At 37.5% G+C, this 20,052-nt stretch overlaps 3 protein-coding genes across 3 annotated transcripts; 1 reads left to right on the top strand and 2 right to left on the bottom strand.

The window, feature by feature from the left end:
* Nucleotides 1-1,208: 1,208 nt before the first annotated feature.
* LOC119981261 lies at nt 1,209-2,557 on the top strand. Its single transcript, XM_038824315.1, has 5 exons — nt 1,209-1,379; nt 1,485-1,701; nt 1,745-2,157; nt 2,267-2,408; nt 2,445-2,557. Exons 1-4 carry the CDS (start codon nt 1,209-1,211, stop codon nt 2,375-2,377), a joined length of 912 nt encoding a protein of 303 aa, XP_038680243.1. The 3' UTR covers nt 2,378-2,408; nt 2,445-2,557.
* Nucleotides 2,558-3,620: 1,063 nt separating this feature from the next.
* Nucleotides 3,621-8,799, bottom strand: LOC119981140 (protein-tyrosine-phosphatase MKP1-like). The gene is made up of 4 exons (XM_038824174.1): nt 8,628-8,799; nt 5,710-8,339; nt 4,600-4,728; nt 3,621-3,780 (listed from the first exon to the last, which is right to left on the bottom strand). The coding sequence occupies exons 2-3, from the start codon at nt 8,161-8,163 to the stop codon at nt 4,657-4,659; spliced, it is 2,526 nt and encodes an 841-aa protein (XP_038680102.1). The 5' UTR covers nt 8,164-8,339; nt 8,628-8,799; the 3' UTR covers nt 3,621-3,780; nt 4,600-4,656.
* Nucleotides 8,800-10,496: 1,697 nt separating this feature from the next.
* On the bottom strand, nt 10,497-18,980 carry LOC119981008 (beta-hexosaminidase 1-like). Its single transcript, XM_038823940.1, has 15 exons — nt 18,471-18,980; nt 18,297-18,380; nt 18,069-18,104; nt 17,408-17,519; nt 17,265-17,335; nt 17,027-17,157; nt 16,730-16,746; nt 16,398-16,446; nt 15,893-15,993; nt 14,084-14,143; nt 13,013-13,046; nt 12,222-12,320; nt 11,589-11,648; nt 11,240-11,490; nt 10,497-10,907 (listed from the first exon to the last, which is right to left on the bottom strand). Exons 1-15 carry the CDS (start codon nt 18,822-18,824, stop codon nt 10,732-10,734), a joined length of 1,635 nt encoding a protein of 544 aa, XP_038679868.1. The 5' UTR covers nt 18,825-18,980; the 3' UTR covers nt 10,497-10,731.
* Between the last annotated feature and the right edge of the window lie 1,072 nt (nt 18,981-20,052).

Here is a 20,052-nt window from a genome sequence, read left to right as displayed (position 1 = left end):
GAACATGTTACCCTCCAAATAGCTTGTAGATGGAGGGTCAGGGTCCTACAATAGGGTACTGTGTAATCTTATGCGTTTGAATTAGATCGTTCAGTCTGTTTATCAAAGTAAAAAACATATTGGGCCCCTATAGTGCCGAGCTTGATAATCATAGTATGAAGTCTCGTTGAAAAAAAAAACACTAGGAACTTGTGTAGGAAGTACCTGTGAAGTTATCCCCACAGCTTGAATTTCAGAGAAGATGGAGCTCTTAAGGAGAAGACGATCAATCTCACCATTGATGAGGTAATTAAACAAGTACAATTTGTAGCATCAATCAAGCACCATATTTGTCAAAAAACTTTTGATTGGGGGGTTGTTTTTAATTTTCTGTGATTGACAGGTTGGGGAGTTGCTGAGGGCCTCGTTGCAGACTAAGAATGCGCTAACAAGTGTTTTCTTTGAAGAAATTATGGCGGTTGAAGAGGAGAAATCATTAGAGTGATGCCCATTATAATTTGTAAACTTTAGATAGGGCAATGCAAGGTTGGGAATTTTGTTCATCTTTTCTTGGCTGCAGTGATCTCAGATCTGTATGTGTTTGTCGAAAACTGTTTTGGAATATCTCAGTAATGTTTAGTTGTTTTTGGAGTTTGAAACTTTGAATCCTTATTCACATGTAGGGGTGACCGAAACTCTGATTGGTCCGGATGATCGAATTTGTCCTATTCGGATTAAACCAAGTTTGAACATAAGTTATATGTCCAAAATTTGAGTCCAAACACAATATTTTTGTATGGTTTAAAATCGGGTCCGGGATTCAAATATAGAAATTTTGTCCGATTTACTTGTTCATACACCTACTCGGATTAGGTTATTGTTTAATTTATTTGTCGAGATTTAACCTAATATGAGTTTGGCAAATTAAATACGTCTGAGATTCAATCCATGTCAGGGTCCGGACATGTAAATATTTCGATAATGTGATGTTGTCTGATTTGGAACTGAATTTTTGCCACCCTACCCTACCAGTGGGTAACACTGGGCTGGCAAGTTGATTGGTAGTTTTTTGACCTGAGTCATGGTTGGGCTTTGGGCTGTGCACCGTCTCTTTGTTTTTCAAAACAAAGCAAACATAATCACTAGACTACAACAACTTTAATGATATGTGTTTATCTCTTTAATATTTTCAAAACCTTCAATTTTTTTTGTAACATACAGACCTAACCATGCAGGCCTATTGGGCCCGGAATGATTTATCATATGTCACAGGTTGGAAATCCCAACCCAACCCACTAAGAGGTTGTTGGGCCAGGCCGTTCGGGGCCGATAGCCGAACTACACCTCCAAGAACCTGTTACACTCCGAATAGCTTGGGGATGGAGATAGAGGGTCCTGCAGTACTACTGCAGTAGGGTACTCTGGAATTTTCTTGACATAAATAAATAAGACACCTTTGACTCTTATTCAGAACCCACTTTCTCTGGTTCCTTCAATAATACAAGGATCTGAGTTCTGACCTACCAGCAGCAGCCATGGATGATGATCCGAACTTGAGCATGAAGCTCCTGATAGACCACGAAGGCCGAAGGGTCCTATTTGCGGAAGCAGGTAAAGATGCTGTTGATATTCTATTCAGCATTCTGTCATTGCCTCTTGGTGCTGTCGCAAGAATTAAAAACTGGGAAGACAGGGTTTGGAGCATTGGGAATCTGTACCAGAGTATTGGAGATTTGAAGGATCATATGATCCCCAACAAAAACAGACTTTCTTGTGAACAAAGTAGTAGCCACATACCCTAATACTGCAAATGCTAATTCACCTCCACTGTTACTGAGTACCAATCAATCATCGCCAACCGAGAAATCCTACTATAAGTGTGCTAACTTCGGTTATAGTAGTTGTCGTTCATATGTGACTCTTGACCCCAAATCCGTTTGTCCGTACTGCTCGACGGCGATGTCCTCTCCCCTGACCCTTGTTTCTCCCACCAATGAAGGGTCGTCTTCGTCGTCCTCTTCTTCTTATTTTGAGAGTGGTTTTGTGAAGGATAATGTGACTTACATGATAATGGATGATCTGGTTGTGAAGCCTATGTCTATCATTTCTAGCATCACTTTGTTCAACAGGTTGAATCTCAAGAGAAGACGGTCAATCTCACCATTGTCCATTGATAAGGTAATTAAACAAGTACAGCATCAATCAAGCATGTCAAACATTGGCAATTGTACTATAGTTTATATAGTCATGATGATGATATTGATTGGGTTTTTTCTCTGGTTGACAGGTTGGGAAGTTGCTGAGCGCCGCGTTGCAGACTAAGAAAGTGCTAACAAATGTTTTCTTTGAAGAAAAGATGGTGGTTGAAGAGGAGAAATCATTGGAGTCAGTTGAGTGATGCCATTGTAATTTGTTAACTTTACATAGGCAATGCAAGGTTGGGAATTTAGTTAAATCTTCAGTTTTCTTCGCTGCAGTGATGTGTGTTTGTTGGAAACTGTTTTGTAATATCGCAGTAATGTTTTAGTCGTCGTTTTCTGGGTGGTCATTGGGGAGGGGGGTTGAATCCTTGTTCATATGTATCATATCGGGATGAATGTAGTGTGTTTTTTCTGTTTGAATCCTTTTACATTTATTGTTACAGTTGCTGGAATGCAATGTAGATGGACATTTCTTACTGGGGTGTTCTCCAACTAGACAAAAATGCTCATCTTTGCTGATTTGGCTTAGAAGAAGAGAAAAGGATAATTAAGTAGAAAGAGTGTGTATGGACTATGGAGGAATTGGTATTTGGGGTTTAGGTTTAGGTTTAGGATAATAACGGGACGTTGGTTGAAATGGTAAACTGGACCATGATAATTCTTACGCAAGCGGAAGGTCGTGAGTTCAAGTCACATGAGTGTTTCCATTATCCTAAATTGCGATATGCGCCTTCGTTCAACCCAATGTGTGCGAACATCATCCCGCGTTATCATTATGCACTGGTTCTCGGCCCATGTTTCAGTTAGTCCATGGGGGTTGTGGGCCCTAGTCTAGTTTGGTGCATAGGTTGCGGGCCAATATTGTGAGCAAGTAACGTTGAATCAATCCAAAATGAGACTCCCATTTTAGAAATTTATTAGGGTTTAAGGTTTATGTTTTAATGTTTAAGATTTATGATTCAGGGTTTAAAGTTTAAAATTTTAAGGTTTAGGGTTTGAGATTTAAGACTTATGGTTTTAGGGTTTAAGAATGTTTTATCCTTTCATAATGCTTTCTTTGTCTATACTAATCATCTCCCACCATAGATTACTCCGCATAATCTATTATTAGCTAGATCCAAGGCTTTCTGGTGCATTTGATTGATTCCAAAACCCCACACAAGCTGAGAGCTCCATCAAAACTATACATTCCATGCTACCACCAATGAAAAACATGTCTTGAATATTAACAACTTATCCAAGAAACTGCAACATAATACTCCCCCCATTAATCCTATATCAAACAGCATGGCATTAAGCAGTGTTAGGACTACTTTCCTGGCCTCTTCTATGCTGCCAAGCATCGACATATCACAAGGATCGAGTGGTATTAGCGCGCAAAAACGAATTCATAAACTAAAAGTTGGGGAAGACCAGGAATTTAAAATTTAATCTGCAGAATTGATAATAAGAAGAAACTATACCTGGGCCTGAAATGCCTTCCAAATTAGTTTCTATTAAATAGTGCAGATACAAGACAGTTCAGTTGGAAGAATGATTTGAAGTTACAAGAGTGTAAAAGCACTGTACAATCAATCAGGTGTATAACCACGGTTGCCTCCTGCAAAACAGCATGTAAACAATAACACTGACATGCTTAAAATCCATGAATGACGAAACTATGAAAATATTTCACAAGAAACTGCCAAAATGAGGATGCAGAGAAAACAAGATCGTGGATAACAATAACTCGTTTCGAGTGCACATATATAGAATCAAGGAAGGAAATCAGAATCTACATCATAGCACATTACAGGCCAAACTTCTGATGATTTCTTCAATCAAATAGCTTAACAGGTTTTTAATCCAACTGTTTTGACAGTTCCATCATTCTAAAAAGCTGTATCTTTCTCTTGTTTGTTTGTTTTTTGGTTGAGGGAGGAGGGAGTGTAAGCTTTCCTGCATCGAAGTTCAATTGATATTTTAAACAAATCCAAAATTTTAAACTAAAAAAAATCATGCTTGCATCACTAACCAACCAGTTGCAAGTTGCAACCAGTGCTGGGTGAAACTTTTAGAGGTGTCCACCTTGCAAAACATGTTCATAGAGTACAACTGAAATAGCATTAGATCGATGCAAAAAGAAGGCCCGCTGGCTGCAAATGTACATTCATTGCATGCATACTATGAAAACTAGAGGCTAAAAGTTGTTGAGAGTAATATCTGGCAGTGCATAGCTTGTAAATATGAATTAACGCAGTAAACGTTTCGCAATTGTCTTTCAAAAAAAATATGAGCAGTGAACGGTTAAAACAGGCCGGTGGAGTCGCAAAGTATCAAGAGCTATAAACAAACAATCCATCAATCATTACCCAGCAACATTCCTAATCATGAGAAAATAGGGCATTCCAGCATTTCTGCACACAGTACGGTTCATTACCTCATTATTCTTGTCAGGCATTTAACTCCAGAGACTGTTGGGTTGCATAATCTTGCATTAATCAAGCTGATGCTGCAACAATCCTATCAACGCTAAAAACTCCACTGGTTCTTTGTCTTCTTCAACTACCTGTTCATAATGAGCAAAGAAGCCAAAACAGTCTATGTAAGAGATAAGGAAGCCATTAAAGCAACTCCAAGTAGCCAGTTCTCAAGTTAACTATAAGTCTGACTTCTCTTCTACAAGACAAGACTTCAAGGGGCTACAATGTAAACAGATAACTGTCTGAACCTAAGATACATTCCCAAAATGGTAAACACACATAGTTCTCCCATAACTTGAAATTTTGAAATGATAACCTAATCTGACTTAAAACTCAGTCCTCTAGTGTTGGCTAATTTGGAAGGAAAAAAACAATAGAGCTTTCGGCAATGATGATCTACTATAGGAAAGCCATAGATATCCAGTTTCATACTCTTATAGTTTTGTTCTACCCCAGATTCTAGTTATATTATTCGTAACTTCCTAAAGAGGCTAATCTTTCCTCTTCTTCCTGTACATGGGAGGCACCCCGTTGGTGCCCTTCTTTAATATATCTTTCTTCGTAGTGGAAAAAAATATAGTGAGAACCTAATCTGACCTATTCGCACTCTCAATTTTAGTGAAATCATTCAACGACTTAAAAGTTAAAAGATCGCATCCAACATTTTGCTTCCTAAATAGGTTTTTCGAAACATTAAACATTGCAGTCAAAATTTCCAAGCAAATTAAGAAGGATTATGAGAAGTTGGGTAACCACATTCCCTAGAGAGAAATAGTCCACCAATTGGCACCAAACAGCTTTCCCAATACAAAGTAACAACAAATCCTACTTTATACACCAAACAACTTTAATGGACAAAGATCTTGAAAGGAAAATTTTCGCAAAGTAGGCTTTTAATGCTGAATCAAAGTCTTTCCCACTGACTCAGAATCTTAAATACAAAAGAAATATAAATATAGGACATGATATAGTGTATGTCATCCACTAAAGATAAGCATTGAAGAAAGTTGCGAGAAATATAAATTTAACAGTTAATGTAAACAAAAATTCAAATGTAAGTTCCATACCTTAATGGAGGTGTCTTTTGGCCAACCCATTTGAGTTAGCACATCACCACCAACTTGTTTCCAGTCAACATTTCCTAGATTTGCAAACTGTCTGGAGCTACCTAGCAGCATACAGGTTTTGCCATGACAGAAAGACCTCCCCACCCAAAAATATAGAGTCCCATCCCCATTCTTGCCCAAATTTGCATTTGGAGCTAAAATCACAAAAGCAGATTTGGAATCCAGATCTCTCTTTCCAAACTTTTCAATCCTCTCTAAGCTGGGCCAGCGACAAACTAAAGGCTTCATCGAGTTGCAACTTACTGAAGCATTTTCCTCAAATACACCTGACACAGGGGGGCCTCTCAAATCATTATTTCTCAATAATTCACAATTACTATTGGAAGCAACTTTTTTTTGAACTGAGTTAGAATTGACTACATTACACAGAGATTTCTTCAAGTTGCGGTGTTTAGTGGAATCTCCAACTCCACTTCTAACACTATCCTTGGACTCCAAAACAATTTCTACATCATCTAGTTCACATGAAGGTAAAAAGTCATTGTTCATCGCAAGACCATGTTCTTGATTGACAAGAAAACTAGGGGCAGCATTTGTTGCTGCCAGTTTAAGAGACTTAAAGCTACCTCTCCGTTCAGCCAAAGAAGGTGAAGATTTTTTAAATAGTAAAGATGCTGCCTGAGAGCATGGTGACAAAGTGTCACAGACCTTAGGAGGTTCTGGACTGTTAGATAATGATTGAGAAGTTAATGATGAGTTTACAGACAAGTTAAAAAATTTAGACAAAGCTGATGACACTGGAAGAGGACATGAAGCTGTTGAAGGAGAATCTAAAGAGGTTTCCGATAAACATTTTGAACTATTGCTCGAATCAGAAGAAAATGAATCTGGAGATGGATAAGGAGGTGAAGGAGAAGAAGAGGACGATGATGACATCGATGAAGGTGATGAAGAATGTACTATCATCATGGAATCTGAGTAGACCCTTGAGAAGATCTTGGGTCCTGAGACAAACTCCTTCATATCACCCAAGGCAAACTTACGCCTTAGCATGCTCCAACTGCTTTCTCTAGCCGGAAGGTGGGTTTCATGTTCATCCTCTGATGAGGTAAATGGAGGCACAAAACCACCCTTGATAGCTTTCTGAAAAATTTCATAATCAACATCATATAAGCCCAGTTTCCTCTCACCCAAAGAAACCTTATAAGTAGAATGCACAACATCCACTCCATTACCAGATTTATCCATTACGGGTAAATAATTTGAAAAGGCATCCCAGAATGAAGTTGGTTCTTCCCCTTCCTTGACCATTTTTATTGGCCCTTGCGCCCGCTCGTACCGCATAATCTGACAAACAGCCCCTCTAGCATCTCTTTCCATAATGGCATTGCAATGCTTACCAATCCATATATATATTGCAGAAGGTATATTAATGATGAATGCACCTCTAGAATCTAGAGCAGAAGGTGAGGGATCATTCAACATCTTTGGGACAAGATGCAAAGGATCGTATGGTGAGTGTGGGGCAATTCTATACATCCTTAACAATGAACTGGGGCTAAGCGGGATGGCGTGGACCCTCTTTTGACACTGCAACAACTGGCAAGCAAATCCCATATTGGGGTCAGCTATCCCTCTCGCTGCCTTAACATAATGAAATGCATCATCGAAACTCCGCCCTTCCCTCCATATAAGATATGCAATCACCAACGACGTGGACCGCGAAACCCCTTGACAACAATGGACAAACACTCTACCCCCTTGCTCCCTTACATCTTCAAAATAGTCAAAAACATCATAAAGTATGCTCGTAATATCCTCTGATGGGCTATCCTGCAACCACAAAGTCCGGTACACAAAATCTGCCTTGAAATACTCAGGACACACGAAGCCTACACAATTCAGCACATGAGTAATCCTATTTTGCTTCAGAATTTCCCTATCTTTTGCCACTGCATCTCCACCTAGATACACATGTTCAGCCACTTTTGAACATTCTTTGTCAAAGAATGCAATTTTATCCCTCTTCACTCCCCCACCATTTCTATCTGGGTTTCTTTGGATGGATGACAAATCAAGTTTCAATCTCTCACCACTCTGGTTCCCACTTGGAGTAGGCGGCTGGGGCCACTCTCCCAAATCGTCTGAGCCTGCCTTTGGCCACTCATCTAAGCTCCGCCGTGCAATTGCCAATGGCTGTAAAGGCGGTAAACATGCACGAGCTTTACTACTCTGCTGGGATCTCGGCGTTAACGGAGCACGGTATCTGCGATTTTGCCCAATACTGTTGCTAACATTACCATTCGGATCTACACAATCTTTCTCTTCAGTTTCAGGATTCTGAAGGCCAGTCCTAGAAGACGACCACGAAGCTGAGCGCCAGAACATTCTTCTGGAGCCAGAGAGTTGGCAAGGAGGCCGAGGATCACCAGAACCATCCTCTTTGCCCATCATACCCACACGTCAAAAAGGTGGTGCTGAGCCAACAATTTGAGGTAAACCCAGAAATCTGATAACGCCCTAAAAGTTCTTGACCTAGCTTACATGAAAGTGAGTATGGTAGGGTCTAACAAAGTAGAGATTTATGTAAGACATACCAGATCAAGAGTGAGGTATGCTACAAAGCGCCACTGCAATTAAAAAACAATAGAACTGAATCATACACTTGCACGCATCAAAACAACTAATCCTACGCAAAATACAAGCATCCTATAATTAGCAAATCGAACGAGAAGCTGAGGAATCCCAAATGTTCGGAGTAGCAAAAATGGAGTCATTCAAATTTTGAAGCGAAAATATGCAAAAAAAAAAGAGTAAAACATAACCAAATCAAGATTATTAAAGGAGAAGAAGATTTTGAAGCTTTTTAGGGTTTCGTTGAATGATTGAAATGCAAAATTTGGAGATTTGTTGCTTACAAAGTGAGATGGCGAGACGTAGCGATGAAAGACAGACAAGTCGATTCTGTGTGAGAGCAGGAAAGGAAAGGCAGAGAAGGAAGAAGAAGCAGGAAGAGCAGTCTTTTTCAGTTCACAGTTAATAACCTTGATTTGTTTCTGTAACTTTTTTTTTTAATATAGGAAGAGGGTGTTGGAGAAGCTCAACACAAGACTTCCGTAAAATATATATATATATATATATATATATATAAAAGTATCATCTAAATTATTTGTGATTTTTATTTATTTCGTAACTTAATAAATACACTCTCCCATAAAAGAATTACACATTCATAATACCTTCACAAAACCTTCGCTATACACACAAATATAGACAACAAATACATCACTTTGGCCTAATTTAACATATGTTAATTGGAAGACGCACGTCTGAATATCCAAATTTAAGTTTATATCGAATGTCTAAATAGCAAAATTATATGAATCTTCTTCAATTAAAAAAAAAAACGAGGATTGTAACTTCACTCAAGAATTTACTGATTTGATTAATCCCATGTAAATAGTTGAAGATTTGGGTGGGGTGGGGGTAGTTATATGGTTGGAATTTTATGGTCAAACACGTTGCTTGCAAATTTGCATAGTCAAAGGTTGATTAATGTTTTGTAAATCTCTAGCTACATTCATTTCTTAGTTCAAAATCCTGGGTAGATTTTTTTTCTTGCATTAATGAAATTCAGTGTCTTTTTTTTTCATGATCATAAAAGTTGTACAATTTTCCTGTGCAAATGTATAGTTACAAGCAGTAAAGGAATAAATATGGATTTATAACACATTCTGTCACCGAAAGATGACCTTTGTCTCAAATTGCGCACTAAGAATCAAAATGTGTGAAATTGATCATTCAAAGTTTAAAATTGTTTCAAAAAAATCAAGCAGGTAGGTTTTCACTATTTAGGGCAATCAACTTAACCAATTGAGTAAATAGACATTTAAATTACTATTCATTTCTAAATATGCAAGTGTTTCAATGAGATGTGTGAAGTTAAAATATAGAGGAGATTCCTTCATCTCTATCTCATTATCAATTCACATAACCTTAACACCTAAAAGCAGTAACGAAATAAGAGAGAGAGATTGTGAAGGAAATGAAAACTATCAAATGAAGGATTGAGTGGAAGAGATCATCGTTGATACTACATTTTCCTATTTGGTATATGAGAGCTACACTTCTGTGATGTGTGGAAAGCATTAGTGGAGGACAGAAACTGAAGGGTCATAGATCATCAACAGTGGAAGTTTTCACTTTTCACCAAGGGGATTGCCTCTTTGAAAGTCATCATGTATACGACAGATGGTAGGACCTTGTCACCCTTGATGAGTCTTTATTGAATCAAATTTTGTTTTACCTGATATGGCAGGTAATAAAACAGTACGGATTCGAGAGTTTTGAGTTCGATTTCATTTGGACAAATATATTTTGATTTCCTTTGGCAATAATATATTTGTAGACACTCGCTGAACTTTGTCCTAACTTATTCTATTGTTATGTGAGAAACTTATATGCACGTTGACCTAACGACCCGAGTTTAGTTCTATACAAGATAATGAAATGTCGTTCTCGATTATCATAGTTTCGTAAGTTTGGTGGGCAAGCCGAGTACCTGGTTTCGCTTGAAACTTCAGGAAGATCCCTTGTTGGAGAGTGGTCACTAGAACTAGAAGTTAATGTCAGTATCTGGATTTCGAGCCGACCACTTCAGTTTATGGTGGCATCATCTTCATTGATGATGGAGAACTGAAAGACGGCCGTCTTTTTCAGATGGAATAGCGTCATGAGACTCTGCAATTCCTACAATGTGCAATGGGTGGAACGAAGCTCAGGAACCCTAAACACAAAATGAAGAAGAATTTAGGAACAAGAGACATCCGTGGATTAAGTTACAACACAACATAGCAATGCCACAGTGACCAGACATTCAGTACAACCAGTTTTTTTGGTGGCTAACAAATTATTAATGTACAAGTTAAATAAAAGATGCAAGCAACACTGAATCCGTTTAGAATGCTGAGAATGATTGTACACATAAATACAGATAAGCAAATTCACAGAATCAGTCGAGAATTATTGCTCATAGCATGACCCTGGACCGCGAGGAGCAGTACGGGCGTAGAAGTTTGTCACTGGAGCAGCTTGAACGCCACGTCTGTTCAGAAGGCATCTGAAATAATGCAATCTTGGTAATGCAGTTAAAGTAATGTTTCCACTAGAAATGGCCTTCTCACTGCTCCACAAGCGCTCTGTGGGAATGGCAAAGTGAAAGTGCAGAAACATGAGTAATTACAAACTCTAAATATATCCCTAGTAATAGAGTCATTAGCACAATAGCTCAGCACAATAAGAACTTAATTCCGAATTTAGGAAAATAATATGAAATTTGAAAAAAAAAATTTGACTCCAATTCTTTCAAACTGATAGTACACTTGAACTTAGCTGCCTAAAGTCACAAACTCTAATTCCGAATTCAAGAGTATCATGTTCATAAAGATGGTAAGAATTTCAACAATGAGAATGATGATTCATATTGGTATTGCTCTCACAAAATAACCTTTAAATCTTACTACAAACATACCTGCAGCTGCTGCTGCTCGAGGCCACAGTGTCTGCTGGACATTTGAGGTATCTGCTGTCTCACCCCACATGCAAACTTCTCCTCCAAGAACCAGTTCTTGCTCAGAAGCATTATTTATTCCTTCGAGTGGCTCAGCTTCATAAACCTTGTCCCAAGGGACATCCAGATGATCAAGATACCAAACGCCTTGATTGCTGAAGATACATCTAAAACCTTTTGCAACAACCTTGGGACAAACCCCAGGGCCCAACCTAAAGCAACACATAAAACAGTTTATGCTCGAAAGACTGCAAGCAAGTCTCCCAATTAACACCAACCACTATAAAATGGTACAAGGGTAGGAACGCACCAGTTATGCACCACAGTTCGTGAGTCGAGATTTGATGCAAATGTGTTGAATGTTTCTTCCCTGAGACAAAATTTCAGATTTCAAAAATATGTTCATACACCATATGAATGGACAAAGTAGCGAGTCTGTGAAGTGGAAAAAACATGTATCAAAGGACGTCATGTATTCATGTTCAATAACAATCACTTTGTCAGCCACTTAGCTTATATTTACGTCAAGAAGAGAACGTGTATCTACACTTGGATAATGTACAAATTGAGTACAGACAATATTAATAGAAACTTCTCATTTCCACTGTTTATCTCCTTTCCAGCTCTTATTCTGAAGCAAGTTTACTTTCACAAGCGAGAGTATTTACCCCAGAGCTTCTAGCATGTTAACATAATCCATTTGTTGAAACCATTTTTCTTACAGACAAAATTTGACAAGCAAGTTACAAGCAATTACAAGGGAGGAAAATATGGAATCAGAAAGCTTTTCAACTCCAGATGCAATGCTAGCTAAAACAAGCAAGTTAGCATTTCTCTTAAAACCTATTCCAGGGTCAAAACAAGAACAAAATTGACTGAAGGTTCCCAATGGTTCTTTTTTATAAAAAAAAAAGAAAAGAAAAGAAACCCAATGGAGACTTACCAGTTGACAGGAGTCCAATTTTTTGAAATTGCTATCTGTTGACCTCTGAGGACAAAATACTTGTATGCGTCTTTAGCAGTCATGTTGTGGTCCTGAAGCCTGAAATTGAAACAGTCAATAAATGATACAAACATAAATCATGAAATATGTATCGCACTTCTTAACACAAGTAAATGTTAGATGAGGAAAATTTCAGAAATTAAGATTTAGTTGCAAGCTACGACTTAGGTGTTTGAGCGCCAGTTTATACTTGTAGTGAAAGTGACACAATTCCTCTAGGTTGATACCATGAACTCAGGTCTGATTTCGATATAAAAGCACTGCTATGTTACTTATGTGCCCAACATTGTTAGGACAAAGGCTGTGAAGATGACGAGAAATTATTTCTTTGCAAAAATTCTCTAAACTTGTTCCAGGACAGGTCTATTACAGTTCTGGAACATCCCTAACAATTGAGAAACCAATCCATTGTTGTGCATTATCTCAAAGTCCAACTGAACTTCAAGAACCTTTTACCTGTGAATTTAAACAAGTGGAAGGGGGAGAAGGGCAAAGCTCAAATATGATAATGCTTTATCGGATAAAATAAAATTATATGAATTGCAAGCTATGGATCAGATAAAACTATTAGGATAGGGATCTTTTTTCAATCATTTGTCTGCCTTTTTTTGAGATAGATGAAATCTTTTTTTAGCAATTTTTCAAATGATTGATCCAAAACACATCATCTTCAAATTCTGCATCGTTATACAAGATGAAATAGGGTAGACTAAAACATTTGAAGAATATACCATTGCTTAACATGTGGAGTAGAGTTCCAGCAATCTGTCCAGAAAAGGGGGAAAAAAAAAAGAACCACATCAAGTCAACGAACATTGTAACCCATCCAACCATGAATATTTCCCATAAGCACACATTCATTGATGCATCCAATTTTTGACAAATTAACTTGGCACATTGTATTCGTATTGTCTCCAAGGGAAACAGAGCTTTTCCTCTGGTGATAAGATAGCATGTAACAAACCAAAGCTGTGGTATTAATTGTTTCTGATATACTAAATTTTCAGAGATCATACATGACGTTTCAAATAGAACCATTGCATATAATCCTGTATTTATTTGGGCAAAATCCAGATACAAGTGCTCTATATATTCATGTGCACCCAATAGAAATAGATAGTAAGGAAATCATATGAAACTTGAACGGATCTCAACTTACAAAAGTTTACGTGGTGCTACAATCACCAAATGTAATATTATCTTCGTTAAGTTTCTTTCTAATTCACTTGTTGCAGTTGCCATCTTCCTAATTGTTAAGCAAATGACAAGAGAAAAAATCATTTAGGGAAATAATTTTTTCCCTTTCAGATATTGCTAATGCAATATAAACACGTTGCATGTTAAATGTTTGGTTCTAAATGACATTAATTTCATACAAGAGGGACGATGTTGAGAGGCCACTAATTATAGATTATAGGGATTGAGAAAACCTTTTCACTCTCATAACTATTCTTGTGAAAATTTTAACTGGTTTTTACATGAATGTGTCTATTTACCTGTGACTAATAAATCATTTGAAATATGGTTGCATGGATATGAGAATAGATTTCCAAATGGAATAATAAATAACAAATAGAAAATAGCAGCATATGAGTTGGAAAGAGTTCAATTTCATGACAACTGCAAGATACAAAACAATTCAAAGGAAGAAAAGTTGTCAAAAGTTTTATGCATGTGTAAGTGGAATAGTGGATCCCCTTCGTTTTACCAGAGTACACCAACAACATCTTATTTTAATGATAACAAGTAACAACTTCTCTAACAAAGCCACTGCAAAATGAAGTTAGCAGCACGGATCTAACCTGTATTAACCTCATCACCACCCAAGTGAAAGAGCTCAAAGGGGAAAATTTTTCTCATGTCTGCCAAACAAAAAAATTCAAACAATTAATAGAGAAGAAAGATTTGCATATCCCACCTGCAGATATATGAGATCTACAAAAAAAAAAAAAATAGAAAAACAAATGAAACAATAAATTGCCATGCTATGCATAGCAAGAAGCTAGCCAAACAAGAGATACAATGAACATGCATCAGATTACTCAGATGTACATTCAAGGTAGAACATAAACAAGGAAAGGATAACATGCTGTACTCAACTAATTTTAGTAACTAAAAATAAGCTATATGTAATGAAGGGAGTAAAAATCATGTATAACAGCATAACATCAGATGCTTGTAATATTGGTCTGGAGACAAATGCCATCTGATGAATACAAGAATCAGCAGAATGAAATCAAGTGTTTGATTTCACTAGTACGAGTGCAAACTCAACAATGTAAGAAATGCACGAGGCAAAATGGTGGATGAAGAAGGAACTGGGCTGAAAAGCATATCCAAAGACAATTACAACAAGAAAATACAAGGACATGCATAATATGAAGAAGTTTCGCATTACATGCCAAATAAAGGAGCAGAATTATCTTTTCATCCACCGGGCTGAAAAGCATATCCAAAGACAATTACAACAAGAAAATACAAGGGCATGCATAATATGAAGAAGTTTCGCATTACATGCCAAACAAAGGAGCAGAATTATCTTTTCACAATTAGTGGCGTAGCATCAAAGTACATTTCTAAGCATAGGTTATTGAAACTGTAAGTAACAGTAGGACCTCCTTCTCCATAATGCTGTAAAAAAAATTGAGACTAGCAGAGAGGGAAAGATCATCGTGGGTTCCAGCTTATCAAGAATACTTTACAACAATTTAATCAACCAAAATAGTCCTTGTAGGCATCTTGGGCTTGGTGAACTCACAGTTCACACAACCATACAGGTCAGTAATTACTCAATAGTTCACACATCACAGAGGAATGTATATAGTTTTGATCAAACTCATTCAAGGAAAGTAGGAACCCTTTGATTAGTGTCATTGTATCATTGATTCTCATGTGAACCAAAACACTCATCCCAAAATGGTCTGCTTATTATTTTCAAACCTAAAATAAAGTCCTCTTTAAATTTAGTTCTTTTAATGAGATAAAGAAATTAAAGGGTTAATCCCAGCTTTTGATGTATATTGACAAACTTCCTTAACCTTTTAGTTGCAAGATGTCAAATAATACGTACTTCATCATTTTCCTTGATACATGACTTAGATACTACTTTTGTTTCCCTAATCAAAAGGGGAAGGAAATTCTTTAGCATATATGGCTCCAAAAAGAAGCTCACACATTTAAATTGCTTTGGCATCATCTTCCTGAGCAATTTTTCTTTTACAAAACACAGTGGCACATGAGGATAAATGAATCTGTTAGTAAATGAAGCAAGCTAAGCTAAATTTTATTTTCCCCAAATCAAACAATTAAAAGGATTTATATCCTCACACGTTCCTAGCATTATACAAAATTAATATTAATATATTTCCAAGGGCTCAGCCCTTGGCATAGGGGTAGGAGTGCTTCACCACAACCTAAAGGTCGAGGGCTCAAAATCGTAGAAACAAGATCTTCGCGCAGCAAGGGTAAGCCAGTACGGCTGCATATTATTACATGCATGGATGATATTTCTTGTAATAATTTGTCGGTGAAGTTTAAAATTAAAATAGTGACTTGAAAAATCACAGATATTATATTTGATCTCCAACAAGAAAAGTTTTAAGGAACCTGACCTGTCAGAATGCCAGATATCAACTCAAAGGTAAAATTGTTTGTAACATCTAGTGGCTCTCTACAGATGGGAGAAGGCCATAGGTCAGGATATCCAACGCCCCTGCACAGACCAAAGAATTAGAGGTTCTAAATTCCACACAGGGAATCTTTTAACTAAGAAAGGATGATTGGTCAGATAACAACAAAAGCTAAAGAAACTTGGAGCAACACTCCTAGTAACTCCAAATGTCTCAATACTACAAGAAAATTGTAATTCTAAAATAAAATGTTCAAACACACTTTATACTAAGAGCGAAATATTTATCTCATTATATTTTTTTATCAAGCCAGGAAAAGATAATAATCCAAAGCTCGTCTCTAAGTGGACAAATCTATCACTCGGACAAAATTTCCTCCATAAGCAATTGGGGAGAACTCTCCTCCATGCACTGAGAGTTTCTCAACTAGATTAATGGAATCATAATATGAACTGGAGACATAAGCTTAGAATTAAAAGTGCCATACCATGATTCCGCATGACCAGGGACATCTACTTCTGGCATAATATTGATGCCTGGCAAACAGCATGCAAAATAAAAATAAGTTTAGCGACATTAAGACATTTTGAAGCCTCAAAATATCTACATAGTAAGTAATTCATTCAGAACTTATTATATGGCCTATGAAACAAATATTGGTCATTGAAACAACAAATGACAGTTCATTTTGTGCATGTGTGTACTTAATTAGAGTAGGAAAAGAACATTAAACTTGAATTTAGAAGTCCTGTATATGTAGCTACAAAATGTCTCATTGAAGCAGCATCCACAATATAAAAGACTAAAAGTACAACGCACCTCTTGCCTTTGCAAAGCTTCACAATGGTAAATGGAAACATGAAAAAAAACAAAAGAAAAAAACAAATATTAGCTGAAGGAAGACATGAAATGTGATAATGGTTAGAAAGAAAACCGACAATTATGTTGAGGTACGTATTTTTCTTCTCTCTTTTTTTTGCCTTTTCCTTTCACTGTCTCTATTCTTCCTAAGTTATTTTGATTGATCTTTTATAAACTGCTCTATTATTTCCAGGAGGCCTTTATTTTAAAAGCCAAAAATGACAAAGGAATGTTGAGTAAGCTATTGAATCTTACTTGACAATTTCATATGCATCCCCAATGCTGTAACGTTCCCACTTCGTATACGCACCTTTCCACAAGTTTGGATATGTAGGAACTTCTAAAGGAAAGGACTGTTCATCGATGACATGCCAATGAAGGACATTCTACTGAATGCGCATAACAAAGATCACAAGAGTAGTCAAAGTAAGCTCCAAAAAGACATCGAGTTATGAAATGGGAGTTTAAAAAAACAAGCAGTGGCGTATCTTACAAGTTTAGCGTAAGACATTGATTCCAGTATCTGCTTAATCACATCAATTGGCAAATAGTGCCTCGAAGTATCTGCAAAAGTATGAAATAAGTCACTGAGTGACTATTCGGTAGTTTATCTATTGATGGATCATTGGGGCTCACCCAGTAGAAGGCCACGAAATGAAAATCTTGGTTTATCTTGGATGTACCATGGTGCCTTGTATACTTGTACAGACTCGGTTCCATAATCAAATACACATAATTGGCTGAAAGTCTAGAACATTGTTGAAGAGAACAAAATAAATGAGGACGGTAGAAAGGGGTTAACAATAAAAACTTTCAAACATTTCCTAAATGTTGAAATCAGTTAACTCTTAGCAGTAACAAGCATGTAGCTTAGTAATTATGTAGTAGGAACGGAGTCATTCTGCTAGAAAGCACGACTAAATAGAGAAATAATCCCCCCCCCCAAGGTCAATATTTGTTTCAGAGAAGGTAACAATCATTATTTTCAGATTAGACATCAGAGTTGCACACTTGCACGCTGCCGGGGGTTCCTTATCTCCGTTACTATTGTCCCTCATCTTACACAGTCAAAAATACTAAAATAGCCATATTTCTCACACGTTTTCCACCAACCATAGAATCCCCAGTACAACATGAAATGATTGGGTCACTAGACTCACTACCCATCTGAAACACAGTAGTCGTGCAGCTTTCCAGTTCAGAATAAGCTAGATCCAGTCACAGATTATACAACAGTATAGTTATGCATGCACCCACAATGGTTGGTTGTGAATGATAGACTGATAGTAATGCATACCTCCAATCCTCGCAGTGCACCAAAAACTGTATTTGCCTACAAGAGAGTTCACCAATAATCAGCTTAATCTGTGGATCAGTGTGAGAAGTATTTAACAAGTATGCCCAGATCATATGCATACAATGACAAAATGGAAAACATAACCCAGAGTAGAATATCCATTGAATCAAAAACAAAGAGTCTGATCTTCACACGATAGCACAGAAGCCTAAATATTAAAAAAATTACCTCGATTGTAGCCTCCCCGACTATTGACAGTCTGTCGTGCTTCGCAACAAAGAGCGTGTAACTCTCATCTATTCCGAGTTGAAGCTGAGGAGATGCATAACAAAAATTAAGCCAAATTGAGATCAGTCAAAACAAAAAGATCGGTCGATTTTATGTCTACTGAAAGCGAATCACCTCTTCATTCTCAGAGTGAACTATTACACTCAACTTCGTAATATCGTAAGCCGATAGTCTGCCTCTGAATCGGTCAAAGAAGGAGGGACTGTGAACGTGTTTGAATATGATACTCTTGTATCTTTCGAATGCATCAGACACAATGGACGATTTTCCGCCGTATCCAGCGACGGAAAGCGAGAGTTGTGGATCCACCGAGAGACTATCATTCCCGAAAGTGAACTTCTCCGGCAAAGGCCAGATGTAGGTGAGAGAGTCATCGAGCTCAGAAGTGGAACCGAGAGCTACAATGAATGAAGAAAAAGAGATAGCAAGAAGGAGCTTGAGGAACATATTCCGGTGAAGAGAAGTCATCGATTCCCAGAATAGTTTGTTCGGAGAGCGAGTGTTAGGTGGACATGGACAGTGTTGACGAATGGCGACGGCTGGCTGGCTGTCTGGTGGCAACTTGCGAGTGACAACGAAGAGAGGAAACGATGGAACCTTTTTAAAATTTGTCGTTTCCCAGGGCTTGCGCCACGGTTCGATACCCATGGGCCGTGGTGAGGCCCGATATATATTTCTATCCAAGACCCCGGGCAACCCAAATGTCAGAGCCCATTTTAGACCAGTTAATGCTCTTAGCCCTAGGCATGGGTGGGGTGCATGGCAGTCCACTTTAAGTCTTTAACCTTGGGCCTAGAAGGCCTGAATTGGGCCGGCCTGAGAAGGTGTAAGGGTTTATCACTTTATCCTTGATATTTATAGATAACTCCCAATTAATTTGATCATCCAAGATGGATTTGGGTATAAGGCACGCATGATTTTATTCTTAGAAGGGTCCTCTACATTTAAAAGGAGTTGGACTTGAACTTATAAACCACTCGGTTAACTCTCACCTAACCGATGTGGAATATTTTGTATTTATAACATTCCCTACACTTGTGGACTTAGTTATATGAGATTCAATAAGTGAGTTATATGAGTTAGTGTCCATCTATATCCATGAAGACATCCAAAATGGCCAACACTAGGTGACCCAAACAGGTGGAGGTTATTTTTAAGATTGAGACTATGCTCCGATATCATGTATAATTTGAAAAAAGAGGTGAGTGGTGAGAAATAGAAGAAGATAGATGAAAAAGAGGTTTAGTCCAATTCATTTTGTAGATATATTGTCCGAATTGGGTATAAGGCCTATACGATTTCGTTCTTAAAAGACCCATCTACATTTGAGAGGAGTTGGGTTCAAATTTATAAATCACAAGGTTCATTATCGCATAACCAATACCGATATGAGATATTTTATATTTCAAACACGGATTTCAACGTATAATGCTAGCTAATATTACCATATTTTTGCTAAATTGGTGAAAACACATTCAAGATTGCCCAATTTGGAATGACAATGATGATAGGTTTATGGTGGATAATGGACAGCTTCCAATTGCGTGGGGTACGCAATTATTAGTTTGGACAGGATATAATTGTAAGCAAATTTGTAGATAAAGATTTCATTATTATGTGATCGGATAAATCGCACACGTCATTTTCTTTCCATTTTTTTAGTATGGCGTCAAGAATCAATCTTGCTGTTTTTCCT

The sequence above is a fragment of the Tripterygium wilfordii genome, chromosome 16 (assembly GCF_013401445.1).
Source record: "Tripterygium wilfordii isolate XIE 37 chromosome 16, ASM1340144v1, whole genome shotgun sequence".
Classification (NCBI taxonomy): Eukaryota; Viridiplantae; Streptophyta; class Magnoliopsida; order Celastrales; family Celastraceae; genus Tripterygium; species Tripterygium wilfordii.
This window is presented reverse-complemented; position numbering and strand designations above follow the sequence as displayed.

Excerpts from the sequence above, each read along its gene's own strand:
- LOC119981261 (XM_038824315.1), top strand. The coding sequence starts at position 1,209 with ATGCAGGCCTATTGGGCCCGGAATGATTTATCATATGTCACAGGTTGG. Across the intron at positions 1,380-1,484 it reads TGGAGATAGAGGGTCCTGCA|GATCTGAGTTCTGACCTACC; the intron begins GTACTACTGCAG and ends CAATAATACAAG. Across the intron at positions 1,702-1,744 it reads CATTGGGAATCTGTACCAGA|ACTTTCTTGTGAACAAAGTA; the intron begins GTATTGGAGATT and ends CAACAAAAACAG.
- LOC119981140 (XM_038824174.1), bottom strand. The coding sequence starts at position 8,163 with ATGATGGGCAAAGAGGATGGTTCTGGTGATCCTCGGCCTCCTTGCCAA. Across the intron at positions 4,729-5,709 it reads CAAAAGACACCTCCATTAAG|GTAGTTGAAGAAGACAAAGA; the intron begins GTATGGAACTTA and ends CATTATGAACAG.
- LOC119981008 (XM_038823940.1), bottom strand. The coding sequence starts at position 18,824 with ATGACTTCTCTTCACCGGAATATGTTCCTCAAGCTCCTTCTTGCTATC. Across the intron at positions 15,994-16,397 it reads CCTGGTCATGCGGAATCATG|GGGCGTTGGATATCCTGACC; the intron begins GTATGGCACTTT and ends TGGTCTGTGCAG. Across the intron at positions 10,908-11,239 it reads TCGAGCAGCAGCAGCTGCAG|AGCGCTTGTGGAGCAGTGAG; the intron begins GTATGTTTGTAG and ends CCATTCCCACAG.